Raw genomic sequence first — 18,699 nt, 5'->3', positions numbered from 1 at the left:
AAGTGATGATGTCATGAATTTACAAGAAGGTTCTAGTACAATCCAGAGAATATAAATGTACATGAATATGCATTAAGGAACATATTGAGAAAGAATTTGCTACTATTAAATTATAAACTCAGTGGGATATGATATTCATAAAGAATAAAGCAGTATAAAAATTGTTCTTATAATTTCACCATTTCCCAATGCCAAAACAATACTAGAGAAATATGTATAAATAGATCTAGACCAAGTAAAAGCCTAACTGTACTGTTACCTGTAGCCAACGTTTTCATTAGAAATGCAAAGATGAAAAGTATCTCTGAATTTTGCTGTCTGTATTCACTAGACACTCCAACAAAGCTCCTGTTAGCCATCACCCCCTTCCAAAGGTAAATCCTGACACTAAATGAATCTGAATCTTTTTTTTAGGAAACCATTAACACCCTACACTTGTCCCAGTCATTGTGGCATCCTCTCCTGTATTCCACATAGACATGTGATAGGTAAAATAATCATCTGAGACAATACTACAAAGGATTGTGGCAGGGGGAGTTGGGCTGCTACAGCTAGAAAAATACACTGAGGCTCTTACAGGATTTAAAGGGACCAAAACAGATATAAAAATGATCATTATTTTAGAGGCAATACTGCAGAAAACCAAAATTGTTTCCAGCAGACAAATATAAGATGGAAAGTTCCCTTTCAGAAATGAATGTACCTCCACTTTGGGAGGGGGAAACCTTACTGTCTAATGAGAGCTTTGCCAAGTAAATTAACTCCTCCATCCCTCAGGTTTACCTATACCTCACAGGGTTGTTATGAAGATCAAAAGAATAAACACATGTAATATACTCAGGACAGTGCCCAGCACATTAAAAATGTTATTGATTATTATACACTACCATCATCACTGTCATCATCTACCAGAAACTAGTTCATTTCAGTCTCACATACTTCCATAGGTTCATCATTTTCCAATATTGCTGATGACATCACTTCTTAAAGCTCATTTTATTTTGTAACCCACTTATTCTCTAAACAACATTTTTCCAGTAAATAATTTAAAATTGCTCTTTTCCAACTAAATGCAACATAATCTTGAGATAATTTCAGCTAAGCCATTCTCAGTATTTGCCAATCCCTCACACCAAGAGAAAACTTAACTTGTCAAAAATACTTCATGTGCTCCAACATAGAAATGAAAGACATATGCTGGTCATTTAATCTGAATTTTTTGCTCAATTTTCTGCATCTTTTGATTGCCAGCAGGTCATTTCACCAATCAATATAATAAATTAAGTTTTAATAAATTTTCATGTTACTTTTTTCCCTCTATCTTAGGTAAAGTTTTATCATAAGACTCAACAGCTGAAATCATAGCAATGAAAAATTCGATGAATACACACAAGCCTGTCTCATTTTTCTGGGTGATAAAATTAAGTTCCAAATAATGTATGCATTATGAAAGTTACTTTACAACATACCTATTAAATAAGATGGTCTCCTTACTTACTGATTCTTTTCTTTCTTAAAAGAATCATTAAGCAAAGAACCTAAAACAATAACCCAAATAAAACACAAAGGTACTCTGCTGTGATGAAAGCTCAGAATACTAACCTGAAAAATAAGAACTAAGGTTCTTCCTACTAACTAGGTATAGGTTATTAGATAAATCACTTCACATCTTTAGACTCTGGTTTTCTTATCTGTAAAATGAGAAGGTAGATTAAATTAGCTCCAATTTTCCTTCCTGCTCTAAAAGTCTATGATTCTACAAGGTACTATTTTAAATAAAGTTTAGAATTTGAAATTTTCTCATTTCTGTGATGAAAAGTAGATTTTGCTTATTACCTAATGCCCTCACTAGATGGTGCTATTGGCACAGTTATCTCAGGTTTCTTGAGGAAACTAGCAGGCCGTGTTTCCCAAAAGGGCCACTTAACAGGCTTTGGGGATTACTCCCAGGGAGTGCTTTCCAGGCCCCTATAAGATATTTATTATCCCCATTTCCCTCCCATTAAACATCAATAATTCCCTCCACTTCCCCAATAACTGTGACAATCAAAAACAATCATACACAATGTCATCCTAGAAGGCTACCCCAGTTCAGAACCACTAAAAGAAAATCAGTTTTCTTTTCCAAACTTAAGAAATTGTTATGAAAAAATTAAAACTGATAGTTTAGTTGCTTGTGAAATTTTTAAAAAGTCATTTCTATAATGACTGCAAAGTGTCAAAAGCTCTTTACAGTGACAAATGAATATTCATACCTCAAAAGATCAAATACTTAACAGGACATCTTTTGTCAGCTGATGACTGAACAGCTTGTTATTCTATGCTTAATTTACATATTGGTCTTACCAGTTATTACTAATTCTATATTAATCATTCTGATCATTTATATAATGACAAATGCCTTCCAAATGAAAAATTAAAAGAACTCCTATAAAAACATAAATTTGCACAATAAAATCACTCATAGCCAGTAGCAGAGGAGCAGCAGAGAACCCTAAGGAAAGTGGGCTGCCTACTTTGAAAAAGGCTTCATGAGTAACATCATTTTTGTGAATTTTGCATGTTGAAACCTCATAAATCCAATGGGACTGCATATGACCAATACAACCATATCTCAGAAATAGTTCCCAGTAACCAAGCTCACAAGATTGACATAAAATCAGAATGCCAACTTCTTAATTTACAGAGATAACTACAGCTGCCCAAACCAGCAAGAGCACACGCATCTATGTCCTTGGGTCAGGACTTTCTCTCCCTTCTAGGCATGCTACAGAGGAAGCCAGGCTGTAATCAGAAGGTTGCCTAGGAAGGAGAGAATGAGGAAGAGGAGGATTATGTTGACATGATTTGAATGCTACAATGGCAAGAAGTCAAGGGAGTCTGATGCATCAAGGTCCAAAAAAAGGATACAAGCCACAAATAAGAATCAAGTCCAGGATACCCAAAATAACCCTTTGATGGAAGTACTATCATTATTCTCACTATTCAGACTACAAAACAGATTTGAAGAGGTTAAGTGATTTGCTACAGTCATGTGGAGGAGACAAGAGCTCAAACACACCATCTGGACTACTGAACCCAAAGTCCTGACCCCTATGCTAGACAAGGTGCAAAATCCTTAAAATTGCTAATAAAGAAGTTTCTGCCTACCCTTCAGTTTTATCTGTTGCCATTGGTGCTCTTGAACTCTGTTGACATTTTAACCATAACAAATTTTCAATTCCTGGAATAAGCCATTGTTTCTCTTGCCTTTGAACATACCATGCCAAACACTACACCTATCAACATCTTCATCTGGATAATTACTATTTATCTTTCAGATCTCCATTTTAACTATTTCTTTCTCAGTCTAATCCCAAGACTAAGTTTTCCTATGTAATTTGATGCTACATTCTCCCATGGAATGAATGTTTCCTGTATCTCCAATTCATAATACTTCAAACTTTGTTAAAATTATTTATTAAATTTCTGTCTCTTGAATTCTAATGTCATGAAGATATTATGTATCCCTATAATCTGGAAGTTAATTACATTCAATTAATAAATGAAAATCATCATAATGGATCAGAGAAGAGCTAGCACCTAGGTCTGTAAGATCGAACTGTCTTCTGATTGTATTAATGTTAAATGTCAATCCAAAGTGGGGGATTGGTTAGGTGAGAAAGGGAAAAGTCTGGAGGAAAATTCTGGTAAATGTCTTCTTAAAGCCTTATCTTAAGAAAGTGAGTATCAGGCCAGGTACAGTGGCTCATGCCTGTAATCCCAGCACTTTGGGAGGCCAAAGTGGGCGGGTTACCTGAGGTTGGGAGTTCGAGACCAGCCTGCCCAACATGGAGAAACCCCGTCTCAACTAAAAATACAAAATTAGCTAGGCATGGTGGCACATGCCTATAATCCCAGCTACTCAGGAGGCTGAGGCAGGAGAATCGCTTGAACACAGGAGGTGGTGGTTGCTGTGAGCTGAGATCGCGCCATTGCACTCCAGCCTGGGCAACAAAAGTGAAATTCCGTCAGAAAGAAAAGAAAAGAGGAGAGGGGAGAGGGGAGAGGGGAGAGCGGAGAGGGGAGAGGGGAGAGCGGAGAGGGGAGAGGGGAGAGGGGAGAGGGGAGAGGGGAGAGGGGAGAGGGGAGAGAAGAGAGGAGAGAGAAGAGAAGAAAAGAAAAGAAAAAAGAAAAGAAAAGAGAATATCATCATAGCTTACTGGATCTGTTTCTTACTTATGGCAGGGTGAAGAATGGAATGGAGAGGAGTAGGACTGGAGTCAATGAAAGCTATCATGAGCCTGGTACAGAAGTTTAGGTAAAAGATGCTAGTACTGGAGATGGGAACATACTGAGATATATTTTATAGATAGAACTGCCAGGACTTGGTGAAAAAATTAAGAGTAAATGATAAAGAACGAATAACTAAGGAGGACTCCAGGTTTTTTTCCCCCAAAAGCAACTGAATAGAGGGTAGTATATTCATTGGGAAAAGGGAGACCAGAAGAAAAACACATGTAGGGAGAAATTAAGAATTTAATATTGAACATACTGGGTTTGAGATAATGTATTTGTGAAATAAAGAAGAGGAGATAGCAGACAGTCCTTTTAAGATAAATGATTAAAAGACACGAGCTCTAAGAATTTTAATTGTATTAAGTGTATGAGATAGGTCAAAGTACTCTTCCTATCCTACAGATGAGAAAAGTTGAGGCACAAAAAGGATAAATAACTTGATCATAATCACACAGCTAGTGCTCTCTCTGGCAAAGCAGATTCTCAAACTTGGCAGTATAGTTCCAGAGTTCATGCATTATCTCTACACTTATTGCTCGCTTCTTTGGCAATTGATTGATTATCCCACACTACAGAGACCCCAGAAAGATTTAGTATTTGACATCCAAGAAAGAAAGGTTGAGGTATAAGGGTCATAACAGAGAATTTTTAAAAGTCTCCACAATGAATGGGAAAATCCTACTCCCTCTTCCACTGCCAATCCTCAAACAGTGACACACCAGTTTTTTTACTTGTTTTTTATTTTTGTGGGCACTTGGTAGGTTATATATTTATGGGTTACATGAGATATTTTGATAGAGGCATGAAATGTATAGTAATCACTTCACGGTAAATGCGGTATATCCAACAGCCAGTTTTTACAGGATTCATCTGCAGACACTTGAATGACCACAGAGGAAAGGCCAATATATATTCTATGGGAAGGTTCCCCAAAGAAAGAGCTAGATCGCTGTCCTATAATCTTATAGTAGAGCTCATCATCCCAGCCTATGCAAACTCACCTCAGGCTCTGAATAAGTGGAGAGATCTGCTATGCTCTAAGTGACCACTTAGCACAGAGAATCCCTCTGATAGGAAAAAATATATATATCTCATTCAGAGCCAACAGAACTGTTTATATGAAATGTCCAGCATTCAATCAAAAATAAGCAACCATGCCAAGAAACAAGACCAAAGCCAAAAACAGACAACAGAAATGGACCCAGCTATAAAACAGATATTAGTTAAGAAACATGAATTTTTTAAAAAAGTATATGATTAACATATTCAAGAAAATATAAACAAAGAAACACACGACAAAATGGAGAATTTCACCAGAGAATTGAAATTTATAAAAGAGCATCAAAGGGATATTCTAGAATGAAAAGACAAAGTAACTGAAATTTAAAACTCAAATACGAATTTAATGTAGAACAAATACAGCTAAAAATAAGATCAATGAGCTTCAAGATAGGTAGTGGAAAACATACATTCTGATACATGGACAGTCAGAGGTTAAGTGATTAGCCTATTGCATGTTCTCACTCATAAGTGGGAGCTAAACATTGACTACACATGGACACAAAGATGGGAACAACAGACAATGGCGACTACCAGAGGGAGGGGGGAAGGAGGGGAGCAAGGGTTGAAAAACCACCTTTTGGGTACCATGCTCACTACCTCGGGGAGAGGATCATTTGTACACCAAATCTTAGCAACGTGCAATTTACCCATGTAACAGACCTGCACATGTACCCTGGAACCTAAACGTTGAAAAAAATAAAAAATAAAAGAGCAAGCCACAGAATGAAAGAAAACATTTGCAAGACACATATCTGACAAACAACTTGTACCTAGCACGTATGTGAAAAACTCCTAAAACTCAAGAATAAGAACACAAACTTCTTTGCCCAATTTGAAAATGGGAAAAATATCTGAGAAGATAATTCACAAAGGAATATAAATGAAGTGCCAATAGACACATAAAAATGTTCCACATTACATAAATAATTATAAATAAGAAATGCAAATTAAACAAATAGACTAACTTTTCCCCAAAAAAGAGCAAAGATAAAAACAACAGCAATGTTCTGCCTACAAGGGCTACACACACAAGAACACAGGAAGTTTGAAAATAAGAGAATATTAAAGATTTACCATGCAAGCACTAGCTGAAAGAAAGCTGAAATAACAATACTAAAAGGAAAAAGTGGACATTAGGCAAGAAGTATTACTAGAGACAGTGATTTTATTGTGAGAAAAGGATCAATCCACTAGGAAAATCTAACAATCTAACAAGTATGTATATTAAAGATACTTTTAAGATGTACACGGCAAAAATTAATAGCCCTAAAAGGAAAAAAGAAAAATCTACAACCATAATGAAATATTACCAAACCTCTCTTGATAACTACAAAAAAAAAGGAAAAAAAATCAGCAAGAATATAGAAGATCTGAAACCACAAAATTAACACACTTGGCAAAACTGACATCCACAGAACACTGCACCCGCAATGGCAGGATCCACTTTCAAGTGCACATCATTTTGACAAAACTGATCACATCCTGAGCCACAAAGCAAGACCCAACCCTTTTCAAAGGATTCCAATCATTCAGTGTATTATCCAATCAGAGTGTAACTAAGCTAGAAATCGAAAACAAAAAGTAACTTTAAAATCATCAAATGTTCAAAAACTAATCAATATACTTCTAAATAACCCATGGGTCAAAGAAGAAACCACAGTGAAAACACGAATACATTTTAAACTGAAGAAAAAATAACATATCAACCCTTGCAACATGACAAGTAAAGATGCTCTCAGAGGAAAATGTATGGCCTTAAATGTATGTACTAGAGAAAAAAAAGAGTTTAAAATAAATGATGGTAGTATTCATCTTAAGTTAGGGAAAGAACCGCGTATGAAACCCAAAAAATGAATGCAGAATAAAATAATGAAAAAAATGGTAACCGACATAACAGAAAACAATTATATAATAGAGACAATAAGCAAACCCAAAAGATGGTTTTGAAAAGATTGATGAAAGTGATAAAATCTAGTAAAAAAAGACAAGACACAGATCACCAATATTAACAAAGGGGACATTTAAAAGATACATGTAAAATAACAGGTAACCTTCAGACATTAAAATATAATAAGAGTATATTAAAACAACTTCATGCCAATCATTTTGAAAATTTAAACAAAAATTCCCAGGAAAACTACAAAAACTGAAACAAGAAATAGAAAAATCTGAATAGTTCTATATCTATTAAAGAGACCGAATCCATAATTAAAGACAAACTCACGAAGAAATCTTCAGGCCCATATGGCTTTACCCAGGAATTCTCCAAACTTTTAAAAAACAAATATAGCTAATCTTACAAAAACTCTTCTGGAGAAGAGAAAATGAAGAACACTTCCCTGATCAACTTTATGAGGCCAGCATAACTTTGATTCCAAAACCTGACAGGACATTACAAGAAAAGAAAATTCTAGGCGACTATCTCCTTTGAACATAGAGATAAACATTCTAAACTAAGCATTAAACCAATTCTAGCAATATATTAAGGGATAATTGACAAAATTAGGTATATTTCCCCAAAAATGCAACTTAACTTTAAAAAAAATTAATGTAATTTGCCACAATAACAGATTAAAGGAGAAAAATCATATAATCATCTCAATACAGGCAGAAAATGCAGGGGGAAGGAGAACATCAGGAAGAATAGCTAATGGATGCTGGGCTTAATACCTAGGTGATGAGTTGATCTGTGCAGCAAACCACTGTGACATACATTTATCAATGTAACAAACCTGCACATCTGCACATGTACCCCAGAACTTTAAAGTTGAAGAAAAAATGCAGAAAATGCATTTGATAAAATTTAATATACATACATAATTTTTTTAAATCTTAGGATATTAGAAATGGAAGAGAAACTCATTTGATAAAAAATTATCTATAAAAAGCTTACAACAAACATTATAATGGTGAAATACTGAATGCTTTCTTGCCCCTAAGATCAGGAAGATACAAAGTTGCCCATCACCAACTTTGTACTGAAGTTTTTGGCTATTGCAATAAAGCAAAAATTAAAAAGTACAGTTGATCCTTGAACAACATGGAGGTTAAGGGCACTGACCCCTCTGTGCAGTCAAAAATCCACATATAACATTTGACTCCCCCCAAAACCTAACTACTAATAGCCTACTGTTGACCTTGCCAGTAACACAGTAAATTAACATGTTTTGTATGTTATATGTATTATATACTGTATTCTTACAATAAAATAAGCTAGAGAAAGGAAAATGTTAAGAAAACCATAAGGAAGAGAAAATATATTTACTATTCATTAAGTGGAAGTGGATCATCATAAATGTCTCCATCCTTGTCTTCACATTGAGTAGACTGAGAAGGAAGAGAAGAGTTGGTCTTGTGGTTCCAGGGGTGGCAGAGGTAGAACGGGAGACAGGAAAGGCAGGCACAGTCAGTGTAACTTAATGGAGATACTTTGTAATTTCTGTCTAAAATAAGTCAAAAGTAGTCTTGAATAATCAGAATCCTTCTGCTAGATTGTCTAATGTCAATTTGTTTTCTGGCACTATGTCTTTTCTACCTGGCACCATTTTGGAAGCACTCATCTCCATCAAGTCACCCACGGTTAATTCCTCTGATAAGGTGTTTCTATTAGCTCTTGCATTTCTCTAAGATCTGTATCTTGAAACCCTTCACTCCCCACCTTTTTTGCCATATCCACAATCTTTTCATCATTTCCTTGACTGGCTCTGTGTGGTCATGCACAACATCTGGACAGTTTGCTTCATCAACAATTTATTATTTCAGGCTTGATGGCTTTCATGGCTTTTTCTATAACAATGATGGAATCTTCAGTGGTGCAATCCTTACAGACTTTCATGATGTTCTATCGGGGTTCTCTTCCATAGCAGTAACTACCTTTCCCTAAAGTACCCTGTTGTACTGAGCCTTAAAGGTCCTTATGGCCCTCTGATCTGAGGCTCAACTAGGAATGTTGTGTTTGGGGGCAAGTAGACCACTTGGACGCCTTCAGTGTTGAACTCATGGGGTTCCAGGTGATCAGAGGAATTGAGAATGTAAAAAGAACTGGCAGCCCGGGCCGGGCGCGGTGGCTCACGCCAGCAATCCCAGCACTTTGGGAGGCCGAGGCAGGTGGATCACGAGGTCAGGAGATCGAGACCATCCTGGCTAACACGGTGAAACCCCGTCTCTACTAAAAATACAAAAAATTAACTGGGCGTGGTGGTGGGCGCCTGTAATTCCAGCTACTCGGGAGGCTGAGGCAGGAGAATGGCATGAACCTGGGAGGCAGAGCTTGCAGTGAGCCGAGATCGCGCCACTGCACTCCAGCCTGGGTGACAGAGCGAGACTCCATCTCAAAAAAAAAAGAACTGGCAGTCTTTACTGGCAAGATAATTCTTAACTTTAGGAACAAAGCATGGATGGAACCAATCCAGACAAAGCGTTCTCATTGTGTAGCAGGCCTTTTTGCTTTACAACCAAAAGACTGGCAGCTGGTATTATCTTTTTCCTTAGAGGCTCAGGGGTTACCAGCTTTATAGATAAGGAAAGTACTTAGAAATCCAACTCCATTTCCGCAAAATAGTAGAGTTAGCATATCCCTTCTGCCTTAAATCTTGATGCTCACTAATAAATGTCCTTTATGGCATTATCTTTTTTCCAGAATAGCACACTTTCATCTGCATTAAAAACCTGTTCCGGCAGCTATTCTTTCTCCTCAACGATTTTCTTAAAGCATCTGGGAATGCATCTGCTGCCTCTTGGTCAGCAGAAGCTGCTTCTCCTGTTATCTTGATATTTTTAAGCCAAATCTCTAAAACTATCAAACCATCCTTTGCTGGCATTAAATTCTCCAGCTTTAGATCTTTCATCTTCCTTTTAAGTTGTAATATAATGACTTTGCTTTTTCTTGAATCATATTAGAGTCTATAGATATGCCTTTCTTATGGCAATCCTGCACCCACATAAAAGGTGCATCGTCTATACAGATAAAAGTCTTTTGCAAAAAGTGCAAGGTTTTCATCCTTGCTGGTATAGTTGCAGCTATGACTTCACAAATTTTCTTTTCCTTTTTTCAACGGTCCTTGTTCTGGATTCATTTATTTTGAAATGGCAGGCAACCACAGCGGCAGACCTCAATCTACAGTATATATCAAGTAACTCAACTTTTTCTTGTAATATCATGAGTTTACTTCTTGGGAACATTTCCAGTATCACTAGCAGCAACTCATATGGGTCTCATGGTATTATTCAAGGTGTTTACAGTATTGCAGTAAACACAATGAAAAATATGCAAGAACTGCAAGAGACCATTTACTAGGATACTCAATTTACTGGAGAGAAAGCTGCTCACATGGAGATGATTAGTGTCTTCTGGTGTTTTAAGCAGATATTCACAACATTTGAGATCACTGCTTTAGCAACAGGAAGTGAATACAAAACTATAAGAGTAGTACCATAGGTCCACAGTTATGATTTAATACTGCATCTTTACATTTGTTTACATTTCTCTCAACTGCAAATGGCACCATGTATGGTCTGTGTAGGCACACGTTTTGATAAATTTTCATAACAGATTTGTATTTTATGGTAGCAAATTATAAAACAGACTAATATCTACATGTATTTTATGCATTCATGACATATCTTTTTCTTAATTTTTTCAATATTTCTAGGCTACATGGTTCACCTGTGAGTTTTTTCAAATTGTTGCACATTTCCAAAAAACTTTCCAATATATTTATTGAAAAAAATCCTGTGTATAAGTGGATCTACACAGCTCAAAAACATGCTGTTCAAGAGTCAACTGTATACAGATTGGAAAGGAAGAAATAAAGGTTGCTGGGTACAAGGTCAGTTATAAAAATCAATTGTATTTTTATATACAAGCAATTTACTTTAAAAATGACACTATTTATCATGACATCAAACACTAAGCAATAAATCTAACAAAAGATGTGTAATTCCTACATATAAAAAAATTCAAAACATCGAGAAAAATTAAACATCTAAACAAATTGGAAAATATATCATATTTATGGATGGGAAGAATCAATACTATAGACACTAGTCAAGTGTCCCCAAATTCATGTAGAAATGCAATGTAATTCCAATCAAAACCCCATGTGTTTTTCTATGTATGTATAATTTAATAAGCTGTTTCTAAAATGTATATAGAAATGCAAAGATCCAAGAATAGTCAAATCAATTCTGCAGAACAACACTGGAAGACAGAAGCTTCAGGTATCAACACTTACTACAAAGTTATAGTGATAATATGGTACTGGCTGAAACATAAACAAGCCAATGGAACAGAATAGTGTGTCTAGAAAGAGACCCCAGATATACTCCCACCTTTATGGCAAAGAGACACTGAAGTCTGCTGAAAAAAAGATGACTTTTTTCAATACAGTGCTGAGTCTATTAGCTATCCATATGGGAAAAAAAAAGATGTTGCCCTCTTCCTCATATTATATATTGTGAAAATAGTAAAGTTTATTAGAAATAAAGCAGGAATCACTTACTGAGATAAACAAAGATTTCCTAACCAGAACACAGAACACACTTAACATACAGGGAAAATCTGACAGACTGGAGTACATTAAAATTAGGAAATTCTTAATACAGCCAATCTGTGGCCCCCTTATTTGGGAACTTCTTAGTGTATGCAGTCTGATAATTCACTTAATCATATTTATTTAACATTCAAAGAACTGATTTTGCTTTTGTGAAGGAGTAATACCTTGATTTATGAAATTAAATCCATAAAACTTATGAGAGGTTCAAATAAAATGATTAATAGTTTTAATAACTACCAGAAACATAACAAAGGATCAAATACAACTTGAATTTAATATGTGAAGTGGCATTGTTTTCACTCATTTTTTAAAATGCAGTTTTACTTCTAATCTTAAATGCTACTAATAACACTCAGTCATCACAGGTGATTAAAAATAGCTGCCAGGTGCCCTGTTAAGTAGACGGGAACAAAGTCAACTTAAATAAAAGTAAAGGCCCAGAGCTGCTCTCTACGGCTAGCAAAAAAAAAAAAAAAAGCCATCTGCTGCAACAAAAATAACCTAAATGTCTGTTCATCTACTGTTTATTTAAATGGTAGAAAATCAGTTTGCTTAGCCAAGATCATAGCTACAACAGGATCAACCTATCTTCAAGTGGGGGAAAACAACTACCTATCATCCTGTTTACTCAAAAAGCCTCCTTAGATCAGAGAAGCAAGGGGTAAAATATTGGAGTACTGGAGTAAAACAAAGATAGCATTAGCTTTCCAGAGGGACAAATGTTAAAAGGCCAGAGGGGATGACACATTACATAACCAAATGTTTTAAAATTTCAATTTGTATGTTTCATGTCTATAATCAAAAAATTCATATACACAAAAAATTATTTCCAATCAAGAACTGACTTTCTTTTAATAGAACCTGATAATTACTATAATCTTATGGATTCTGTCTAAGGCATAATACAGCTTCAAATATAGAAGGGAATTGAGAATCTTCAGTTACACATTCTTTCAAGGTCCATTATCTTCAAATTTCTAGATTAACAGAAATTGCATAAAGGGCTCATACAGTCCAACTCTCATTCTCTGCTTATACCAAGCCTCATTAAACTAACACACATTTATCTTTCAGCCTGGGAAGGGCATTATGTATTCTCAACTACTAAACACTTTACCTTTGCAGCAAGCAGTAGTCCAATTTTGTCAGCTTCGGCCTCCAATTTTCTGCTGTATGGTCTATTAAACATATACTAAGAAGAAATGACAGAAAAGTTCCATTAAGACAATTTATTTCATGAAAAAAGGAGTAACAGAAAGAGATTTTAAAAAAAAAATTCATGGAGTATCTAGGATAAAATTCCTATACTGTCTACTAACATTAAAATAACTCCATGATATAAAATATAAACACAGCCTTTATTTCCCTGATTAGAAATTAATACTTTAAAAAATGATAAGAATAGAAGTCATGCCTATAAATTTCTTGACAGTCTGTAGTATATGGAATTTACTTCTATTTTTCCAATTATAGTCTCCAGCTACTGAGTACAGGATTCACTAAGAAAACTTATTGATGAAGGCTTTTTAATATGGTCAAGGAATATTTTGACCTTGAGTTTTAAAAGAAAATCAAGCAAACGTAGGTATATAATATCCAATGACACTACTAGACAATTTATTTCAGTAAACAAATTAACCACATAGCAGAATGCTCTTTCTTTGATAAATTATCTTAATTTCCTTTTTCTTTTCTAAGTATTGATTAGTTGGGAAAATGAAATTTTCTTCTGACTTCAATAAAAAACACACATAGATACAGTAACTTTAATTTTCCTAATTACCTGTATTTATGTGAATGCTTTCCAGTTAAATTCTAATTTTCAGTAAGTACTAAAACTTTGTAGGAGATGAATCAATAGGCAGGACTTTTGAGAAAAGAGCTATTAATTGGGGAAGCAATCTTTCAAAGGTAGCCACATGTTTGTGATGGCCTGAAATAATACAATAAATCTGATATACAGTATGTGACCATTAGAAATGACTTCCTTCCTTTTCAATCAGTCTGTTTTAGGTCGATGATGTATATCATATAGTGCCTTCACTCCCCATAAGCAGGCTGCATGTGCCCCCATCAAGTCTATTGATAGCATAAGGATTTGAAACTTTGGCTTTAAAAAGAGAGAAACTTAAGTTCAAGTCCAAATACTGTTAACTTATTGTTAACCCTGAGCTAATTGTTTAACCCCGCTAAACCCAGTAGTGTCATATGTAAAACGAAGCTAGTAACAGTTCCAAGCTCACAGAGCTGCAGAGGGGATTAAATGAACAAAAATAATAGCTCATATTTATTGAGCCCTTATTTATGCCAGGTACTGTGCTAAGTGCTTTAAATTAATGATTCTAAACCTAGTGTGATTTTGTCCTCCAGGGACATTTACAAATGTCTGGAAATATTTATTACTGTCATAACTGAGAGGAGGGAGAGCTACTGACATCTAGGGAATGGGGGTCAGAAATGCTACTAAACATCCTACAGTGCACAGGACAACTCCCCGACAACAAAGAATTATCCAGTCCAAAGTGTGAGTAGTGCTGAGATTGAGAAATCCTGCTTTAAATGTATCATTCAGTCCTCACAACAGATGAACCTCAGCAATTCCCACACCCTAATGACTTCACTATCAACATTCCTCTCTGCTCTCCAATCACAGTGAACAACTTTCTAGAGAGAAACATCTCCTTGTCACCAAAATTATTGAGGGGCCTTGATTTAGGGAAAAAGAATTCAAATAGAATCATTCCTACTTTATTTTCATTGAAGAATTACAGTGAAGTGGCAGAATTTATCAAGTATTTCAAGAAAGAAATAGATACATGTTATCTTTCTTATGACCAACTCTGCTGATTCCATTACAAAAAAAGCAATCTATAGATAGATGGGGAAAATAACCACACTAATTCTTTTAATTTCCTGGCAGGTCAGTGACAGAAACAAAATTCAAAATATGAGATCCTATAACCTAAGGAATAACCAATCTTTTATTTTCTCTTTAAGAACCTTTACTTCAATATAAATGAAGCCAAATGACATGTTAATACTGAATAACAGACTTAGTTATCCAATCTCAAAAACAATTTGTCTCATAGAATTTTGCACATTAGATTTAAACAGCACCCAGATGGCACTCTGATGGGTACTCCACAAATCATTAAATAAACAAATAACAGATTGTTCCTAAATAACCAAACCTCCTGGGACAAGAGGAAATATTCAAAGAAAGATGTAAAACAAAAAAAAATGATGGTTAACAAAGTAGTTATAAAGATTGCAAGACCTACTTTCAGTATTACAGTGTTTTGGACAAAATGAGGCACTCAATACATTTTTGAGATGATTATTATACATAAGCACTAAAAACAAAAGTTAACAAACACCTAGTAAGACTTTCCTTTCAGTGTTTTCAAAGCAACGATATTTTAACAGACTGAAAAGGAAGGAAGGGTGGTAAAGTAGCTTTAGCCAATTCTGTGCCCATTAAAGTTCAGAGGTTTTAACAGTGCCGCATCAAAACCCAAATACAGTTGGCTCTCTATATCTGTGGGTTATGCACCTGGTGGATTCAACCAATTTGGATAGAAAATATCTATGAAAAAACAATTTAAAAAACTACAACTTAAAAATATATATAGTAAAATAACTATTTATATAGCATTTACATTGAATTACAAGCAATCTAGAGATGATTTAAAGTATGTGAGTGGATGTGCATAGTTACAAGTAAATATCATGCTTTTTTTTTTTTTTTTTTGAGATGGAGTCTCACTCTGTCGCCCAGGCTGGAGTGCAGTGGCGCGATCTCGGCTCACTGCAAGCTCCGCCTCCTGGGTTCACGCCATTCTCCTGCCTCAGCCTCCCGGGTAGCTGAGACTACAGGCGCCCGCAACGACGCCAGGCTAATTTTTTTGTATTTTTAGTAGAGACGGGGTTTCACCATCTTAGCCAGGATGGTCCCGATCTCCTGACTTCGTGATCCGCCCGCCTCGGCCTCCCAAAGTGCTGAGATTACAGGCGTAAGCCACGGCGCCCGGCCAATACCGTGCCATTTTTTATCAAGGACTTGAGCATACTCAGATTTTGGTATCCACGAGAAGTCCTGTATACCAAGGGACAGCTGAATTTGGGAGTCATTCAGTTACTATGAAAGGAAGGGTCAGTGGCTGGGTTTTCTCTCTGTAAAACCAATAAATATATTTTTAAAAATTATATTAGCCAAAAGTTGCCAAGCCCTTCTAACTATCCATACCCATCATTTGAGAGATGTAGTATTCCTTAATTTAAATATTCATATATAAGAATATCCCCCAAAAACGAGAAAACATAAGACACTAAAAATTCGTACCCATATTTCATAGTAAAATGTAAAAACATCTCTGGATTTGCTGCTTTACAGTAGTATTAAAATATCCTCACCAGAGGCTATGATCAATTCAAGTTATTGTCTCAGACTTACCTCCTGCAATTTAGACTGTATCCACTGGCACAAAAGTGCCAAGCTATCTCGAGGACAAATGGCCCAAATCATTGTGAGGAAAATCATACCTAAGAAATCCAACAAATGAACCATGCCAGCCTTTTCTGCCTAAGAATAATCAAAATAATAAAAATTACATTTCATACATCGAGACAGTATATGCTTACATTTTCTAGTTTATCATGTGTTACAATTACCTGACCTTCTCCACCTAAGACTGAGAGTTCTCTTTTTCTTCTTTTGCTTATTCTTTCCTGGTCTGTTTTTCCCTTCCTTGGTTTATCTACTTATATACCTATTCATTCATTTAACTAGTAGCTACTGAGCCACTTACTATTAGTCAGAAGATATAAACCTACAATTTCTTATATTAACAGGCATAATAATCTTGTGAAATAGCTACAATTATCCCTACATTTATAGATAATGAAACTGAGATAGAGAGAGGTTAAAAGAGTTGCCCAAATTTGCACAGCTATTACTAAAAGGACCAGAAATCAAACCCGGTCAGTTTTAGTTTTTAATATAGTTGCATCATTTTAAAAAATCAACTAAATGTTTTATTTTACTAATATTTTTGGATAAAGACTAAACACTACCTAACATATGAAGCACTTAAAACAAGAAAAAAATTCAGAAAAAGACTGGAAGTTTATTTTAAATAAAAGTATTCTGGTCTTCAAGACCTAATATATGAAATATTATTCATTTATACAAGTTTGTAAATTTGTAAGTCTAGTATTTATCATGAGAGAATCAGGTTCTATGAATTTTTTATTTCCTTATATCAGTTACCAAAAAAGATTTTTCATAAAATAGTTGTTTTGAGTAGTAATATCTCAGTTTAATGAACTAGATTGTTCATGGTTTGCCATTAAAGGTGATTAGTAAATGTTAATGTTGTAATGCTGAAACTGATAAAATAGCAGTCATTACTTGAATGTATGAAAAGTGACTGAAAACTAAAAACTGACTTAGAATATTGTCCCTTAACAAATATTGTACCCTCACAAAACATACTTTACCTCCTTATATTTGATTCATTACTTTGCCTCAAAACACAAATGTGTGTTTTGAAAAACAATTATGGATTTTTCTTTTTTTTTTGAGACAGAGTCTTACCCTGTTGCCCAAGCTGGAGTGCAGTGGCGAGGTCTCAACTCACTGCAACCTCCACCTCCAGGTTCAAATGTTTCTCCTGCCTCAGCCTCCCGAGTAGCTGGGATTACAGATGCCCACCACCACGCTCAGCTATTTTTTGTATTTTTAGCAGAGAAGGAGTTTCACCATGTTGGCCAGGCTGGTCTTGAACTCCTGACCTCACGATCCACCCACCTCAGCCTCCCAAAGTGCTGGGATTACAGGGGTGAGCCACTGTGCCCAGCCCAATTACGGAATTATTTTAACATGAAAAAGTGAAACTCAAAATAAGGAAGTTGTTATAGAAGAGAAAGCCCTTGTTATTAAAGAATATAATTGCTATTATACAGTCTTAGAAAACTGGAAATACACACACAAAAACCTGTATTTGTAGAATAAAGAAAACATAAAAGCCTAGACAAAATCAAAATTGAGACTCCCAAAAGAGAAAATATTGTGCTGACAATATTTAAGATCTCTGCAAAAACATATTAATAACTATGTTCTATTTTTAAGGCTGCTGTTTGCTTTTTACATCTCATCTACTACTGTTCTTGCACTGATAGAGATGACAATACACTGAATATGAGGCACTCAACTAGATGCCTGAAAAACAAATGTACTGAATAGTAACACCTTTCAAATGCTAAAATGGCCAAAACTCATTTTGCAGTTATGAAGCCATTATTTGAAAGATATTAGAGTGCATATAATAACACTGCTTAGATGTATTCTTGTGTATATTTGTTTAAGAAAAAAAGATTTTTTTTCTTACTTTTTTGTTTGAGACAGTGTCTCACTCTGTCACCCAGGCTAGAGTGCAGTGGTGCAATCATGGCTCACTGTAGCCTTGATCTCCCAGGCTCAAGCAATCCTCCTGCCTCAGGCTCCAGAGCAGCTGGAACTACTGGTGTGAGCCACCATGCTCAGCTAATTTTTTAAATTTTTCTGTACAGACTGAGTCTATGTTGCCCAGGCCAGTTTCAAACTCCTGGGCTCAAGCAATACTCCTGCCTCAGCCTCCCAAAGTGCTGGGATTACAGGTGTAAGCCACTGCATCCAGTCAAGAAAAATGTTTTTAAAATCTTCCTGTAACTCAGGAGAAATCAAAGAGATAATTACTTTCGGTGTTTCAGAAAAACAATTTAGCCCATCTCATCTTATTAATAGTCTAAGGAATAGGTAGAATTT

At 35.5% G+C, this 18,699-nt stretch overlaps 1 protein-coding gene across 7 annotated transcripts in view; it reads right to left on the bottom strand.

Annotated features, from left to right (window-relative positions):
• OMA1 (OMA1 zinc metallopeptidase) overlaps nt 1-18,699 on the bottom strand; it is a 282,334-nt gene that overhangs the window by 248,432 nt on the left and 15,203 nt on the right. For 6 of the 7 annotated variants that reach the window (XM_009249734.4, XM_009249729.4, XM_054534008.2 and 3 more), the window contains exons 6-7: nt 16,348-16,476; nt 13,012-13,086 (exon numbers count right to left, since the gene is read on the bottom strand). In XM_009249734.4, the coding sequence (XP_009248009.2) occupies nt 13,012-13,086; nt 16,348-16,476 (204 nt within the window). Of the gene's footprint in view, nt 1-8,605; nt 8,692-13,011; nt 13,087-16,347; nt 16,477-18,699 lie in introns of all 7 variants that reach the window. The other variant, XM_054534014.1, reaches the window with a different exon arrangement.

The sequence above is a fragment of the Pongo abelii genome, chromosome 1 (genome assembly GCF_028885655.2).
Source record: "Pongo abelii isolate AG06213 chromosome 1, NHGRI_mPonAbe1-v2.0_pri, whole genome shotgun sequence".
Taxonomy (NCBI): Eukaryota; Metazoa; Chordata; class Mammalia; order Primates; family Hominidae; genus Pongo; species Pongo abelii.
Note: the sequence above shows the minus strand (reverse complement) of the source record. Positions and strands in the feature narration are given on the sequence as shown.